The following is a 16503-nucleotide window of genomic DNA, read 5'->3' on the forward strand; positions in this document are numbered from 1 at the left end:
TACAGTGCCACAGGCAAGTACTGTAACCAAAACTAGTTTGTTCCCGGTGATTTGCATCTGTGATTCAGGTTCAGTTCTAGCTATTTCACTTACTTCACTTAGTTCCCTGGGTAATCACAACCTCCATTACTCAATGGACTAATCATCTGGTGATGGATGTCTCTGCTCATGAAAATTCAAGCAATCAATTATTTATTGTATAATTTCAAGGGATAAATACTATTTACCTATCAGTAAATTTCTAGCATTCCCACTGATCTGCCAATTCAGATTAGTCTAAGCAGAAAGCACTACTGTGTCATATAAAATAATGTGCTCACTGTTTGAGTATAAGACTGAAGCCTTTTGAATAAAAGCTTCCTTTTTGTCATATAAACTTGTTTTCATTGGTAACTTTCACTTCTAATTTCTCTCTTATAATGAAGAACCAAAAAGAAAAGATACATCTTAAGCAATAACCAAGCCTTGTATTATCTGCCCTATTGCTAAATCTACAACAGATTGTATGGTACTTATAGATAGGTAGCTTCACTTGTGTGAATACATGCATAAAAAACTGACATTTATATATCATAGAAGAAAAGGAGCCATGGAAGAGGAGGAGTGGAGATAGAAAAGCTAAAAAGGTAAAGTCTTACAGAAATGGAGAAATAAGGAATTAAAAGAAGACAAACAGATAAAAATAAAAAAAACACTCAGGAAAGAAATGGAAGAGAATAATTCCTCTACTGAAACTTACAGACAAAAAGACTATGGATGAACCAATGGCATTTTTGACGATTTTAATAAATACAAAGCACTTGGCAAGCAAGCCAGCTTTAAATTGTCATAAGTTTGTACTATAGGCTGTTTTTGATCTTCTGACACAGAATTAAATACCACATAATGGTATGATTTAAATAAATAATTACCTAACGTATTTGAGATGTTAGAACAAAGGCTTGAAGCACTGGCATGAAAAACTGAGAGAGTTTGATCAGGGTGGAACTGGCTGCTCGCTGGTCGGCTATTTCTGCGTTCAGAGTCAGGTCGTAGAGGGCGTTTGGGTGTTAGCTGGAGGAAGGAGTGAGAAGGTGAAGTTAAATACTCTTCAGTATTTTGGAAAAGAAAACAAAAGCAAAGTTTAACTTCAAAAAGAATGTAAAAAAAAAATCTTCTCAGATTCAAGGAAATATTAAGTGTTTACAAACAAACCTGCTCATTAAGTTCTAAGCGCTGCTCCACAGAATTACGTTGGCTACTTGATGCAATGTTACTGGCATCAGGCAGTTGAGATGTGCGCCGGTTTTTGCTTTTTAATGGGAAACCATTTGCACATTCTGCTACGACACCAGCTACTGAAGCGCAGGAAATCGAACGCGACCGGAGAGCAGTGTTACTTTTGGTAATTGGAGAAGGCATGTGGTTTAAAGTATGTGAACTTGTCCTGGAAAAATGAATAGAAAAAAAAAGAAAATATGAGTTCATATATATATATATATATATATATATATATATATATATATATACACAAATAAACACTAAAGATTTGCATGTTTATCATTGGGTCATCCCATGAATAATGCAGTTTTTTCATATTTCTTTTATTATTCAAAATTGAGATAAGCAAAGATCTTTTTTAATCTAAAATATACTCTCCACCATTTTCTACAATGCTCTTCCATCTATGTGGTAGACTTGCAAGGCCCCTCTTCTAAAATTCACTTGTCCGTGATGGAAAAATACTCCTCCAGTACTGTTCTGACCTTGTCTGCAGAATTTATATTTTTTTCCATCCTAATGATTTTGAAGACTGCAGAATAATTGATAAACAGATGGAGCAATGTCTGGCGAATGTGGTGGGTGGGGCACCGTTTCCCATTCAAACTGCTCTGGCCTTTGGAATGTCATCCTCATTGTATTTTGTTGAGCATTATCCTGATGGAAGAACATCTTTTGTCTTGAAACCAAAGATGGTCATTTTCCTTCTAGCACTGACTTGAATGTCTGGTTGAATGACCAAATCCAAGCTCCTCTACTAGTTCCTCAACAGTTATAATGGGATTTTGTTCCACCAAGATTTTCAGGACGTCCTTGTCGAGCTCTACAGATCTTCCAGGGCAAGGCTCATCTAGGCTGTAGTTTCCAGCTCAGAATTTCTGGAACCACAGTTGACACTGACTTATGCTTTTAGCCAATCCCCATATACTGCATTAATATTGCTTGCATTGTTGCCTTTATAGAACTCATAAAGGCAAATATGCTCCTTTGTCACTTCCATCATAACTTTGAAAAAATAACTGTTAAAATCGAACTGCACTCTTCAAACTTGCACTATAAGAAAAAGGTAAAATTATTATCTGCTTTTATAGCAAGTTGATGTAGGTAGTTTATTCTGTCCCCTTCCAACTTTAGTTCATGCAATTGAAAAAAGCCACATTATTCATGGGATGACTTAATACATAGTCTTGCAGTGTCTATGTTATCAATATATACTTTGTTACAAATAAGATTTTATTTCTAATATGGTCTCTAAATGAATCATTTCCTAGAATAACTTGCTTTGAGTCAAACAAAAAATAATAAAAAAAAAACAATGGTTCCAACATATTTGGCAAATTGGGCAACACTACACATTGAGTGACTTGTTCATTACTATAGCATTTTTTTAGCCATGAAATTTCAGAGATATAGATTGAAGATAACAGGAAAGTATTAATGAACAATAAAAAATGAATATATTATGTTCCCTTCTTCACTCCCAATTAATCTTTTGCTCACTGCTTCTTATTTACATACAAAAATAGCAACATAATAACACAGGGCTCTAAAGTCATTTATGTTTAGCAGAAAAAGAAAAGACTTTACATATTTGATATCTGGCAATACTAGTTAACTGTGTGCATATATGTGTGAAAGATTAACAATCAAAAATATAAGTAGGAAGATCTAAAAATCTATACTTCAGATCTTTGACAGCCCCTTTCTATATTGACATCCTAGAAGTAAACATTCAAAGATAAAATTAGGTCCATCCTCAAACTGGTCTTCTACAAAAAAAAAGAGTGGGTATCACTAAATTTGGTTTGCAAGTCACTGCTAACTGAATGTAAGCATAACAAAAAGGTACTCACATTTAATAGATAAGCATTTCCATTAGCCATATATATAGGAAACTATTCAATAAACAAAATTTTAGTTGTACACAAGTGTGAAGGAAATTATAGCACATAGGCCTATCATGCACATATTGATACCATTTGCTCATCTAGAGAAACCAGTGCAAGCTGGATGAATGAATTGTGTGACACAGAAGCCCTCATACCACTTCTTTCAAAAATAACTGATATTCTGGCAAAATGAAGAATTTCTAACATGGTATTAATTAAAAAAGAAAAAGGAAATTAATAAAAAAAAGTGTTATTGTAAACAAAGCTTGTTTTGTTTACTTACTCAGCTATAGCTACTATTGAACTATTACTGTATCTTGGAGAAGAGGACATTGATAAAGAAGATTGATTTCTTCTCATGGCATTGGTGATATCTTTCTCTGCAATCTGTCAATTTAAATTAGAAACACAAATTTATTAGTCAAACAACTGTTCCCAAGAAATCAGGAGCTCAAAGTTTTGAGTTCATTGTGAATTCTTTAAAGCTTCTTAGGTGCTAGCAAAAATACAAACACTTTCTCTCCAATGAGCATTTTAAAAGAGGAATACAAAGTAGTTGGTGACTGATCTGCCTACACAACCAGTATGATGCCAAAATCTTTGCACCAACTATGAGGATGTATTGCTCATAAGACCAGTTTACATATATAAATGAAAATACAAAGTGAATATGGTGGGATGGAAGTAAAACTATATACATATACCAAGCACTCCAATGCCTCCATCAGGAACTCACTCTCTCATCTCACTGAACAACAGATTTCCACATTTCATATACAGCCTCATATACACTGTAGTTAGTCTAGTTGACCACATTAATTTCATTTTATGCTAATTATTCATAGCTGCAAATATATCTTGTTGCTGATCCATCCAAATCAATTGATTGAATGGTAAAATCAACATAATTTTCAGTGATTTCCTAGTTGTCTGACAAAGTTTATTTTGCTGTACCTGTAAATAACATAAGCTGTATTATCTCAAGGATATCACTAGGATTTTTAATATCTTCCACTCATATTAGACAAGAGGCTCAAGCTTATTTTTAAATGATTAACATATAAAGCTAGTCACTCCTCATCAATACACAAATCAAACTTTCACACTGTAAATCATAAATCAAACAATCAGTTAACCCCTGATGGAGATTCTCCAGTGACTAATTAGCTAAATTTGTTCCGGCAACTTAGAGTTTCCTTTTCAACCACAAGTAACTGCTTTTCTGAATCTGTTGAGTTTGTCACACTTTCACTCAAATCTAGTCAGAGTACTTGCTTTTCTTCCTTCCTTTACCATGTTTAACTTCTCAGTAACATTTTATAACTCTTAATTAGGCAGTCAAGCAAATGAGGGAGCTTCCATGTGGTTGCTTGATCTTCTGCAAATAGTAACCAAATCTCCCTCATTAAAAATCAAGCCATCTTTGAAATGGAGTGATATACTGGATTATGTAGTCCTAGATATGTAATCCACACGAAAAGAAACTGGGTGGCCATAGCTGGAAAGCATTTGATCATAGCTCAGACAGAGCCAACCTAAGAACGATTCTTAACTTGCTTATATTAACCTACAAGACTTCAAACTCAATACTGACTGCGTTAACTTAACTCAGTTATACTAGTCCCTATCTTGATCTGGAAAAGCATGACCTCCATCACCACAAAATAACCTATAAAACAAGCTGACAATAAAGCATAAATAGACAGAAATGTCTGTAACAAATTTTAAAGTCCAAAGCATCAACCAATTGGAAATGAATGCATTTAAATTTTCCTTACCCGCAAACCACATTCCTCTTCAATGCAATCACACAGTTTAACAAACCGATGCTCCATATGAGCATGTAAAGGTTTTATTCCTTCAGGAGAAAGCCGTTTGTGTACCTGAAGGGCATCTCTCAACAAAGCACCCTAGGGAATAGCAGAAAATACAAAACTTACATCATTATAAACATTTAAAATATAATTTTTTTAAGATCAAGTAAAACTTACATTTCTATTTATCTACTAAAAACGTAAAATAGTTACAAAAAAGAAAGAAAGAAAAAAAAAATGAGAAATTACCTGCTCCAAAGTTAAACTCTTCAGCCTGGAAATCATGTCAACAGTATTTTTGTCATTTTCATGGTTCATTAGGAATTCAGCGGAATAAAACTCCTAGAGAGTGAATGAAAATACAATAAAAGGAACTTAGAAACTGTATTGCTTTTAATTAAAAAAAATAAATAAATAATAAATAAAAATTATCATGAAAATGAAGAATTCCTTGAAAATTTAGAATGAAATAGTGACCATTTCGAAGTCAACCAATCTGACACTGCTTCTATTCCTACAAAATCACCCATTTAAAAATCTTATTATTTAAATTAAAACTTCCCATCACAATTTTATGAAAGAATCTTTTGTATTATTTTAAGATACAAACTTAATAGAGAAAAATGTTAGCTACTAGTCTATTTAAATTCTTGATAAATTTCAAAATGGATTCTATGATCAGTTTTAATTTTTTTAATACTATATTTGCTTATTTTGTTTTACTATCTATTTGCTTGTCTAAGCTTGGGTAGAACTACTCATACATTTTCAGGGTCTCCTAGCAATATAAAATTTTATCAAACAACAGTGCAGTAAAGACAAAAAAATGTTTATGTAACTATTTTTTTGCAAGAAATATGGAAAAGATTTCAGAAAGCATATTTACTTTGTAGTTGAGAATGCCCTTGTTAACTGCAGGATCAACAACTCCACTCAATAACATAGTAAGCTGGTCAACCCTCAAACTAGGATCTTTGTTATGCTGGCCTATAAGTCCTTGAAGTTTCTTATTTGTTGTTTCTAGCGTTTCAATTGCAGTTTCAAGTGGACTAACTTCAACCTGAACAGAAAATAAAACAAAATTATTATGTATCACAGAAAGATGGTTTAAAAAACTGATAAAATTGTAAGGGAAATTTCAAACTCACCACTTCAGTAGAGACAACAGGAAACCAGCGAAGAATCCCTGGAAGTGGATGGGATATAACTAAAATTGTGCGTTCCAACCACATGTCCTATAAAGTAGAACAGATTGTGTCAATAAAAATTAGAAAACTGGCTCAAAATCTTTGCATTACAAATAACATATAAACATTTTTTAAATGCATTTCTTAATATTAATGAAACACAATTAGCAAATTAAACAATGAATAAGACAACTAAATGTAGAGCATGCTAAATGTTAACCTGCATTATTGTGACAAAAGTCACTTGATTTTATAAACTATATAGAATGATATTAAAACTATCTTAAGCTATACAATAAATCAATAAAAAGAAAACTACTGCTAGAAATAAAGGTGTTAATTTTTCTAAAGATTATATTTTTTATGCATATTTATCTGTTATGAAATATTTTAAAACACTAATTGAAAGTTTACCTTCACATCTTTGACATTGTCATCCATTCGTCGAGAATAGGTAAACTTTTGGACTTCATTGACCATATAGTAGCTGATAATTAGAAAAGTTAAAAATCAAGTCAGTACTCTGAAAATCATCATCATTTAATGTCCACTTTCCATGCTGGCATGGGTTTGACAGTTTGACTGGAACTAGTAAGACTGAGAGCTGCACTAGGCTCCAGTCTGATTTGGCTGATGGTTTATATAGCTGGATGCCCTTCCTAACGCCAACCACTCTAAAAGTGTAATAGGCACTTTTTACATGCCACTAGCATGGGTGCTATTTATATGAACCTGCAACAGCCACAACTATGATCTCATGAGTGCCATTTACATGATACTGGCAATAGCCATGACTATGATTTCACTTGGTTTAACAAGTTTTCTCAAGCACAACATATCGCCATGGTTTTGGTCACTTGTCATTGCATGAAGATCAATATAAACCAGTAAGATGAAATAACAAAATAGTAAGATCAGAACTTACCTTAAGATTGATTCACTCACTGTCTTGTTCTTAAATTGACTTTTCAGATCTAAACATGGTGTAACTGCATTAATCTGCAGGTCTGTCTCTTAGTTAAAGAAACATAAAATGGCACAACATTGCAAATTTTAAGCACTATTAGATGTAATGCAGGAATTCACCAAGACTAGATTTCTTTTTTAATTGATTAACATTCTATATAAACACAAAAGCTGTATATAAACAAATGGAAATATCTTAAAAATTACTAGCAATAATATTTTCATTTTCTGTATTTGAAGTAAAATAAAATGAAACATTCAGAAAGAAAGGATACACTGTTTGGGAGACAATTTAATATCATCCCCTGGAGTGGATAAAGTGGTCAGTTTCTGTGAAGAGAAAAGTAGGTAGGATAAATAATTTGTTTTCTACAAATGCTTATTAACCAGCCTCTAAATTCTGTAACATAAAGCATTGACTCAAAGAAACAAAACTAGACATACAAAATATGGACAACATTGAATTTTCTTAACATAAAAAAAGGCAACAAGAATACTGTCCATTTTACAAAATAACTTCTGATTCCAATAAATCTATATTCATCAAATTTGCTACAGTAATTTATTTCTCAAAATATTTCTTGAAGAAATGATCTCAATATTTACACAAATACTGCTGCTAATGATAACTGGCATTCAAGAAATAATTTTTGGTAAGATATTTTTTGAATGTATTGAATATTTCAAAAGAAACAACTAAAAATTCTAAGATTACTATAAAACTGAAACCTAAAGGCCACTATATACTATATAATCTGTTCACAACTTACTTCGGCATATGGAAACATTGTCAGCAAACGAGCACTGAAGTCTGTAAGCCTTTCATATTCTTTCCCTCGGTAAATGTATACTTGGTTCTAAATAGATGAAAGAGATTATTTTAATTAAACATAACAGTTAAGAAAAGTTTGGGCAACAGAAAGTTTTTTAACACGATTGATTTATAAACACTGACTGAGCTAGTAAGAAGGTTGATAATCTGGTTGTTTTATCTGACCTATGATAGTTAAGTAGCCAAACTAGCATATGTAAGATGCCTGGCATAATTGGTGGAGTAGTATTTGATCTGTGTTTTAGTTGTACAATCCCAACTGCAGTGTTGACAACAAATTTTTTGCTTAAAATATACAGTCCTCAACATTAAGATAGTGGAAAGTTTGTTGAACATGAAGCAATACAAATATTCATCCTATCAACTGTGATGTCCTCAAAGAATCTGCTTCACCTCTTTTGGTAACTAGTTTCATACACATCTATGCACAATCTTCTATACCATTCTCCACTGGTAACATTAGGAGCTCCCAAGGAGTTCCAACAATCTTTTAATGTAAAACAAAGTTGATGCACAAATGTTACTTTTAAAAAGCAAGAATCACACTCTCTAATTCTCTCGAACATATAACTTAAAAGATCTCTCTAAGAGTTACCAATTACAGTTATCTTGAATGAAATCTATTCAAGACCAAAACAAAGAAACTTAGATTTCTCTTAGATGTTTAAGATATAACAGTTTGAAATGCATGATATTCTAAGTATTATTATCAGAGCATCCTACTCTGTAGTTGAAATATTTGCAGTACATCCAGGAATCATTTACAATTTGATGGTTACTCTTTTGTTTTAAGCGGCAAAAACCCAGAAATAGACTAAATTTAAGAATAAAAGGTGTTTAATAATAAGTTTCAAATTTAATATAACTTTACAAACCTGAAGAAAAGATGGAAAACCTTTGCCATAATAAGCAACACGAAAATATTCTGAGGCATATCTCAATGTTTTCATGATCTGAACATATAGGTCAGCTTGCCTTTTCTATAAATGAGACAAAATATTGGCAACATTCTATGAGAATACTAAACATTTCAGTCAACCATGTATAGAGATGATGACAACAATACCAACAAATGCATCATTTGGATATATAAGTTGCCTATGGTAAAGTGATACATACCAGTAATTCACTCAGGTGTTCATAATCGAAGAGTTCATTTTCATAGAGATTTGCTAGTTCTTTGCACAGTTCAATTCCTTTTTCCCACATCTGGAAAAAGAATGGCTTTATTGAAGAAGTGATCTCAATATTTATACAGAAATACTGCTGCTAATGACAATGATAACAGGCATTCAACAAGAAGAATGGTATTTCTTGTAAAGAATGAGAAAAGGAACATTGTTTTCGACAAATCTGTCTAAAAAATATTTGCAATAATTTTACGGATATTACATTTGTCAAACTATATTTTATTCATCTCAATTTATATGTGACATAGACAATTGGTGATTTTTAATCATGTTTTGAGAAGAATAAAATAGCAGTTGTGACATTTATAAATTATCCAAAGGATATTATTGATGGAAAATAAAAACAAAAACTTGCTAAACAAAGAATCAAAACAATATTTAGGGACTTGATTCTTAATCTGTAATACCTGTTACTCATATATAAAATATTTCTAAAGCTACAAACAGAGCTCAGGTATTGCAGATTGTATTGAGTGTATATATGTGATTAATTAAAAACACTAGAACTTATGAATTAAGTTAAAAAGAAAAATATGATGGTTAAAAACAGAAACTGACTGGGCTAGACAAACAAGATTTGCACTTAAGAAGTGCATTAATAAAGAAGCTTTGAAAATAAATTTTTACATGTGTACAAGGCATCAGAGATATTGAAGTGAAACATGAAATGGAATATGGTTCATCTTGAGATCATTAGTGACAATTAGGGTCTGAGTGTGAATTTGAAACTTTGTTCTTTATACAGAATCTTCAATGTTCATATCTACTATGAGAGAGCCCCATATCAAATTTTGGGAAGGATAAAATAAAAGTAGAATAACCTTCATTCATTCGATATGCATAAGTCTTACATGGATAAATATGCAAAGACAGTTTTAGCCATCAGCAATCCTAAGCCCCTAAAAAGTTTTGAGACTGAAATTCGAATAGTAGACCTGATTACTCTTCTCAGATTTAAGCAAAAGCAATATAATAATTACTTAGCTTTTAACCTCTATACTGAAATATGTTGTAAATGTTCCATGCTGGCACGGAACACAGATACTAAATAATAATGATGACCGAGACCTTTGGAAATGTGCTGTGCGTGAGAAGACCCGGCAAGCCAAGTAAGATCGTTGCCAGTGCCCCTAGACTGGCTCTTGTGCGGGTGGCACATGAGATGCACCATTTTGAGCGTGGCCGTTGCCAGTACCGCCTGACTGGCTCCCGTAGGATTTTCGAGTGAGATTGTTGTCAGTGCCCCTGGACTGGCTTGTGCGGGTAGCACATAAAAGACACCATTTCGAGCGTGGCCGTTTTCGTGCGGGTGACACGTAAAAGCACCCACTACACTCTCTGAGTGGTTGGCGTTAGGAAGGGCATCCAGCTGTAGAAACTCTGCCAAATTAGATTGGAGCCTGGTGTTGCCATCCGGTTTCACCAGTCCTCAGTCAAATCGTCCAACCCATGCTAGCATGGAAAGCGGACGTTAAACGATGATGATGATGATGTAAATAGGAAGATGCCAATGTTGACTATGACTAAATAGGGCTCACTGTCATTAGCCTATTATAGCAGTGTATCAAGAGTTATCAGCAGAGACATAATGATACTTACCTTGCCTCTCTCAAAGTAATCAATCATGTCATAATATAACCTCTCTTTCAGTGTTAATTGGTTCTGGTACTCAGGGTACTGATGACTCATTAGTACAGGTGGAACTGATTTATCAGACCACTGAATAACATAAAAGATATTATACATTCATTTGGCAAGAAAGTATATTTGCAAGATTAAAATAAATATAAAAAATAAAAACAGTAATTTGCATTAAATTTTCCTTGAGCTTTATCAAAATGTAATGTTAAAGAGAGCATTTTAATAATACTTTTTATTTTTCACAGAGTAAAATGACAGAATATCAGTAATACTATCTCAGTAACATATGTATATAATATAGATTGATTTCAGCAGTGCAACTTCCATATATAGCAAAACATTGAAATTCACACCAAAACACCAATAAAATATTCATGAATTTTAAAAAATATAATATTCCTACTTACAGATACTGACAAAAATAGAAAGAAAAAATTCAAACATACTCTCATATGCTTGAAATTTTAAAATTTAAACAAGCAGTAGTAAATTGGTAGAGAAGGTTATCTGTTATTAAGTGATGTCTATACAGAGTAGTATATAATAGGCTGCTACAGATAAATTAAGGTTTTCGCAATCCAAGTGCTTTCTCAGTTACAGAAAGTGAAAAGCTGCAGAAGATTTTTGCTTTCCTCTCATCCATCAAAAACACTTATCAATCTCAAGTATACTAACATCAAGATGTATAAGTCTGCTGTCAGAGAACTGTCTTCCTTAGATTTAAAGGCCATTGTCACTGATCCTCTGTACTATTATGAATTTAATGGTAATCATATTTAATTCCCAATGACATATTTTATATAATAATAGTACTCAATATAATGAGAAATGATAAACTAAGCTGAAAAAAATAATATAGTCCCCCCAAAATTGATATAGTCCTTTTATTTTTGTTCAACATGGTTGAAACAGTAAGGGCCCATACTTGTAGCAAAACAATAAAAACCACTCAAAATGTTGAAGTAATTAGGATTTGTTATTTTGTTTGAATTTTTAGAGTTGTCAAAAGAACATTACTGCTTAACAAGAAAATGAAATATTAATAAATTAGTCATGTATTCAACAAGACACAAACACCATTTATAAATATATATAAAACAATACACATTGCTTTACTAAATAAAGTCCAGATGTAACTTTTTTTTTATTTAATATTTTTTAAAACTTTATTTCTTCAGTGGTAGCTATTTTATCAACTCAGTCTGGTTCAAACTCAGAAGATACATGGACACAACTAATAAAAGATATATGGACACAACTGATTCTACCAATCTGCCTAACAAAACATAAAATGAAACTTGGGTGGGAGGAAATATTTTTTAGATACTGTAGTTCTGTACTTACTTCAAGCATATTAGCATACAAGTTGAGGGCACAGGCAGCTTCAGTAAAATTATCACAGTCTAAATGCAGGTCACACAGTTTATGCAGGTAGCGAACATATAGTTCTTCACGACAAATTTCATGATAAAAATTCTTTAAAAAGAAAACAAAAAACATTGAATAATGAAACCAATTGTAAGATAAAAGTTAACTTACATTATCATCCCATTAAAAAAAACAAAAAAAAAAAACAAAAAAAAAACAGAAAAAAAAAAAGATATAATTTTTACATCTTTTTTCATGCCAGAAAGATAGGGAGATTTTCAAATAATGGACATTTGCATTCACAACTAAGCAGTTATCCTAAAAATTCAGTTGATAAATTATTAGAGTGAGGTACAATAATTTAAAAACACTTTGTCCAGTGTAGATTTTTTTTTATTATTTAATTCATGAAATAATTGCCTTAAATTATGTAGTTATAAAATATGAATTTAAAATTAAATCATGATATTGGAGGAATGGAGGAATTTCAACCATGTTTCGTGGTCTGCTACCACAACAGCTCTTTTATAGGATCCAGTTAGCTCAAGACATCATCAGGAGGAACCACGTCCAGTTTCGGCCCCTACTCCTCTACTGTTTTGACGTGGCGGAGCCACCCCCTTTCGGAGGTGTCTTCAGCTCTGGTGTTGGGTGCATGTCTTCTTTCACTGTTTGTGACTGTTCTAATTCAACTGTGGAATGTCCCTCGCTATGGTTATTTTCTGCTATGGCAGAATTGTTACCATACCAGGCAAAATGTCACTACGCATTTTGCCCATCTTTGCATTCTGAGTTCAAATGCCACCAGGGTCGACTTTGCCTTTCATTCTTTTGGTGTCAATATAATAAGTACCAGTTGAGCACGGGTGGATTAATCAACTTACTGCTTCCTCAAATTGCTGGCCTTGTGTCAAAATTTGAAACCAATATCTATATAGCTAACTCAAATTTTTTTAATGTCTATTTTTACATATCAAGATGAATGGGGTAGTTACTGTTAATTTAGATATTAGTGTGAGAACTGCTAGATTTCAGTATTTTTACTGCAGAATGTTTTTATGAAGTAAGACTGATGCTTGTTGTTACAATCAAGCAGACTGAGGCAAACAGATACCCTAACTAAAATCACAATGCACCACCTACAGAAAAAGTTAAATTCATTGCCATATGCTCAGTAGCCTATTACCTTAAAATAGCAGCCAATATGTAAACTTGAAGTAACTGACAGAAATTCTTAAAAGCAGAAATAGAAAATGTAAATGTCAGAGAGGAAAAAATCAGTACAACTTACCAACAAATTTACAATACAACTCATTCTATGATCCTTAACTTCATCTTGGATCATTGTTCTATACTGTAACAGCCGTTGTAGTAGCTTACGGATCATCTCAACAAATATCTCTCCTTGTTGTGCCATCTGTTTATGCTTTTCAAATAAATCTTTCAAGCTAACATAGATAGAAATATTAAATGAATTATATCAAGAAAATGTGATACCTCCAAAGGTTATCAGAAAATCAATGAAATATTAAAGAAAAAGTTATGACATTATCAGAAGAGCAATATTTGTGACTTTATTTAGGATCTCCAAGACTGATTAAGGCTTGAAGAAAAGAAGTAGCTTACTATCAGATGAGAAATCTGATTTGAGCACTTTCAACTGAGTGGATTTCACTAAAGGCCCCCATGGCCAGGTAGTGATATTAAACTCAAGACAAATTAAGTCTACCACCCAAAAACAGCAATAATTTCCCCAATGAATGTCCCCAGTTTCATTTACTAAATTTCACTCACAAGGCTTTCATTAACTATGGCTATGGTAGAAGACACATTCCCAAAGTGCAACAGAATGGGATTGAAAGCAAAGCCTCATTGTTGAGAAGTAAACCTATTAACCACATAACCATGCTTGCACCTTTACTGTTTTCCAGATGTATGCCACTCATTCTTTTGATAAAGATCAAGTCTGTTAAAAATTAATATTCATATACAAGCATTTAATGTTTTATATTAGCTTCTAAGTAGCTTGAGATTAGAACACAAAGGCTTTTTTTTTTAAAATTAGGATCCATGTAAGTTTATATAAATGATTTCTGACTTATGTTCAAGATCAGCAATTTGAAGGAGAGGGTGAGTTGGTACCATCAACTCCTGTACTGGTATTTTATTTTATCAACTCCCAATAAGCTGACCTTGATGGATTCAAATGCAGAATACAGAGAGCAGTGATTAAATACCACTAGGCATTTTGTTTGATGTCCTAACAATTCCGACAGTCTATTAATTTTAAGACTTGATAATGTCAATAATGTAAGTTGCATACAAATAGAAAATAGTACATTTTCATATTTTTTTTCTCTTATAGGTGAAAGTGCATGAAGAAATGCTTCTAGGCAAAAAATAAGTCTTGGAAACTTTTTATTTTCAAGGTATAAAAATGCTCAACAATGGAATCATCATCATCATTTGACGTCCGTTTTCCATGCTGGCATGGGTTGGATGGTTTGACTAGAGACTGGCAATGTTTCTACAGGTGGATGCCCTTCCTAACGCCAACCACTCTGAGAGTGTAGTGGGTGCCTTTTACGTGCCATCAGCACAGGAGCCAGTCAGGCAACACAGGCATTGGCCACGTTTGGATGGTGCTTTTTACGTGCCACCAGCATGGAGAGCCAGTCAGGCAGTTCTGGCAGCAACACACACATGAATGAATGGTGCTTATTGTGTGCCTCCAGGACTAGTAACGGCCTTTCTCCCAAAGCCATCATATATAATGATATACCATATAACATTTAGAAAGAATCTGTAATTTTCACAGATATCATAATTTCCTAATTATGGGAAAATCTGAAAAAATCTTTATCAAACTAACAAATACATTCACCTAAATTCAAAACTCAATGGCTGAGTAAAATACCTGAAGCATGGATGACAACTGAAAAACTCATCACAAATATTTATTGGTAATTTGATATTTCTAAAAATACTTACATTTCATACATAAGTTCCATGTATTCTTCATCACCACAGCCACCTTCAACCAGTACATCAAGCTGAGTTACTATTTGGTTTTCAACCTAAAATAAATAAATAAATAAAATAAAACAGATAAATTCTCTCTCTCTCTCTCTCTCTCTCTCTCTCTCTCTCTCTCACACACACACACACACACACACACACACACACACACACACACACACACACACACACACACACACACACACACACACACACACGCACGCACACACACACACACACACACAATACTTTCGGAAAATTCTTATTTAAATTTTATAAGATTTTAGAAAATTCAGACTTGGAAACATTTGGGCTCTGTCGCTGCGGAGATTAGACATGTAACTCCTTGAATTGTATAAAATGAAGACATCATAGATAGCAGTCTAGAAAAGGGTGTTAAGACATGTGACATGGGATACAGGAGGATTTAAATCTGGAATGCAGCCGTCTAAATGATTGTGCAATACCATGGTAAAAAGCTGATACTTATAATATCTGGGTTGGTTAGTTCTACAAATTTATATGAATACCTGAACTATTAGAGTAGGTGTTTTACAATAGGATGCTTTCACTGATGTTATTGATGTAACCATAAATTTGTAGTGTTTTTTATTGTTAAGTACTTTTACTCAACTTTGCTAGAGCAGCTCTAAAGTATAAGGATAACCAAACTAATTTCTGAGAGCAACTCACACACTTGGAATATTGAATGTTTCATATTTCTAATAATCAAGGTGAATATTACCAAACAGTGGAGTGGAAAGTCAATCTGATAGCAATACTGCACTCAGTGCAGTATGGACATATCTGAGGATGTTCTGTAGGATAGTGCAGTAATGAGAGCAAGCATATCTTGGATAGGTTAGTGTGGCAGTCAAGGTAGGATATGTGGGGTGCACCGAGTTACTGTGTCAGGGAAGTGCATCAGTTTGGTCAAGTTGCATCTCAATTGGTTGTTCAGCATGTTATTAGTACCTGGTACTCAGTTAAAAAGCTCAGTGTTTCCCAAAGTGAGTTTTAAGTAACCCCAGATTCTGTGGAAAAGCTCTGAGGTTCAATAAAATAAGGCATCATTTGATAGTATTTGATAATTTTATTTTATGGTATTGTCTTGCTTCAAAATAATCTGTTTCAAAGTTAGGGTGGTTGAGGTCGTCTATCAAATACAGGTAAGGAAAATCATATAAAGGGTACTGTTGTATAAAGGATAATTTGAAAAATTGGAATAAGCAGAATAAGAGAAGACACATGAGATTGAGAATTGCTGAAGTGGTTACAGGATGTGTGATGAAAGAGCTTTGACAAAGAAACTAAAATAATAGTAATAAAGCTAAAGTG

The 16503-nt window shown here is 33.0% G+C and overlaps 1 protein-coding gene across 2 annotated transcripts in view; it reads right to left on the reverse strand.

Annotated features, from left to right (window-relative positions):
• Positions 1–16503, reverse strand: part of LOC106881525 (dedicator of cytokinesis protein 1) — a 179104-nt gene that overhangs the window by 5899 nt on the left and 156702 nt on the right. The window contains exons 36-52 of one of the 2 annotated variants that reach the window (XM_014931942.3): positions 15139–15224; positions 13439–13595; positions 12124–12255; positions 10738–10857; positions 9068–9157; positions 8824–8928; positions 7887–7973; positions 7392–7446; positions 7076–7157; positions 6565–6637; positions 6112–6198; positions 5850–6023; positions 5213–5305; positions 4928–5059; positions 3433–3536; positions 1195–1426; positions 912–1053 (exon numbers count right to left, since the gene is read on the reverse strand). In XM_014931942.3, the coding sequence (XP_014787428.1) occupies positions 912–1053; positions 1195–1426; positions 3433–3536; positions 4928–5059; positions 5213–5305; positions 5850–6023; positions 6112–6198; positions 6565–6637; positions 7076–7157; positions 7392–7446; positions 7887–7973; positions 8824–8928; positions 9068–9157; positions 10738–10857; positions 12124–12255; positions 13439–13595; positions 15139–15224 (1951 nt within the window). The remainder of the gene's footprint in view (positions 1–911; positions 1054–1194; positions 1427–3432; positions 3537–4927; positions 5060–5212; positions 5306–5849; positions 6024–6111; positions 6199–6564; positions 6638–7075; positions 7158–7391; positions 7447–7886; positions 7974–8823; positions 8929–9067; positions 9158–10737; positions 10858–12123; positions 12256–13438; positions 13596–15138; positions 15225–16503) is intronic. The other variant, XR_008263483.2, reaches the window with a different exon arrangement.

This window comes from Octopus bimaculoides, chromosome 2, assembly GCF_046866305.1.
Source record: "Octopus bimaculoides isolate indiv1 chromosome 2, ASM4686630v1, whole genome shotgun sequence".
NCBI classification, from domain to species: Eukaryota; Metazoa; Mollusca; class Cephalopoda; order Octopoda; family Octopodidae; genus Octopus; species Octopus bimaculoides.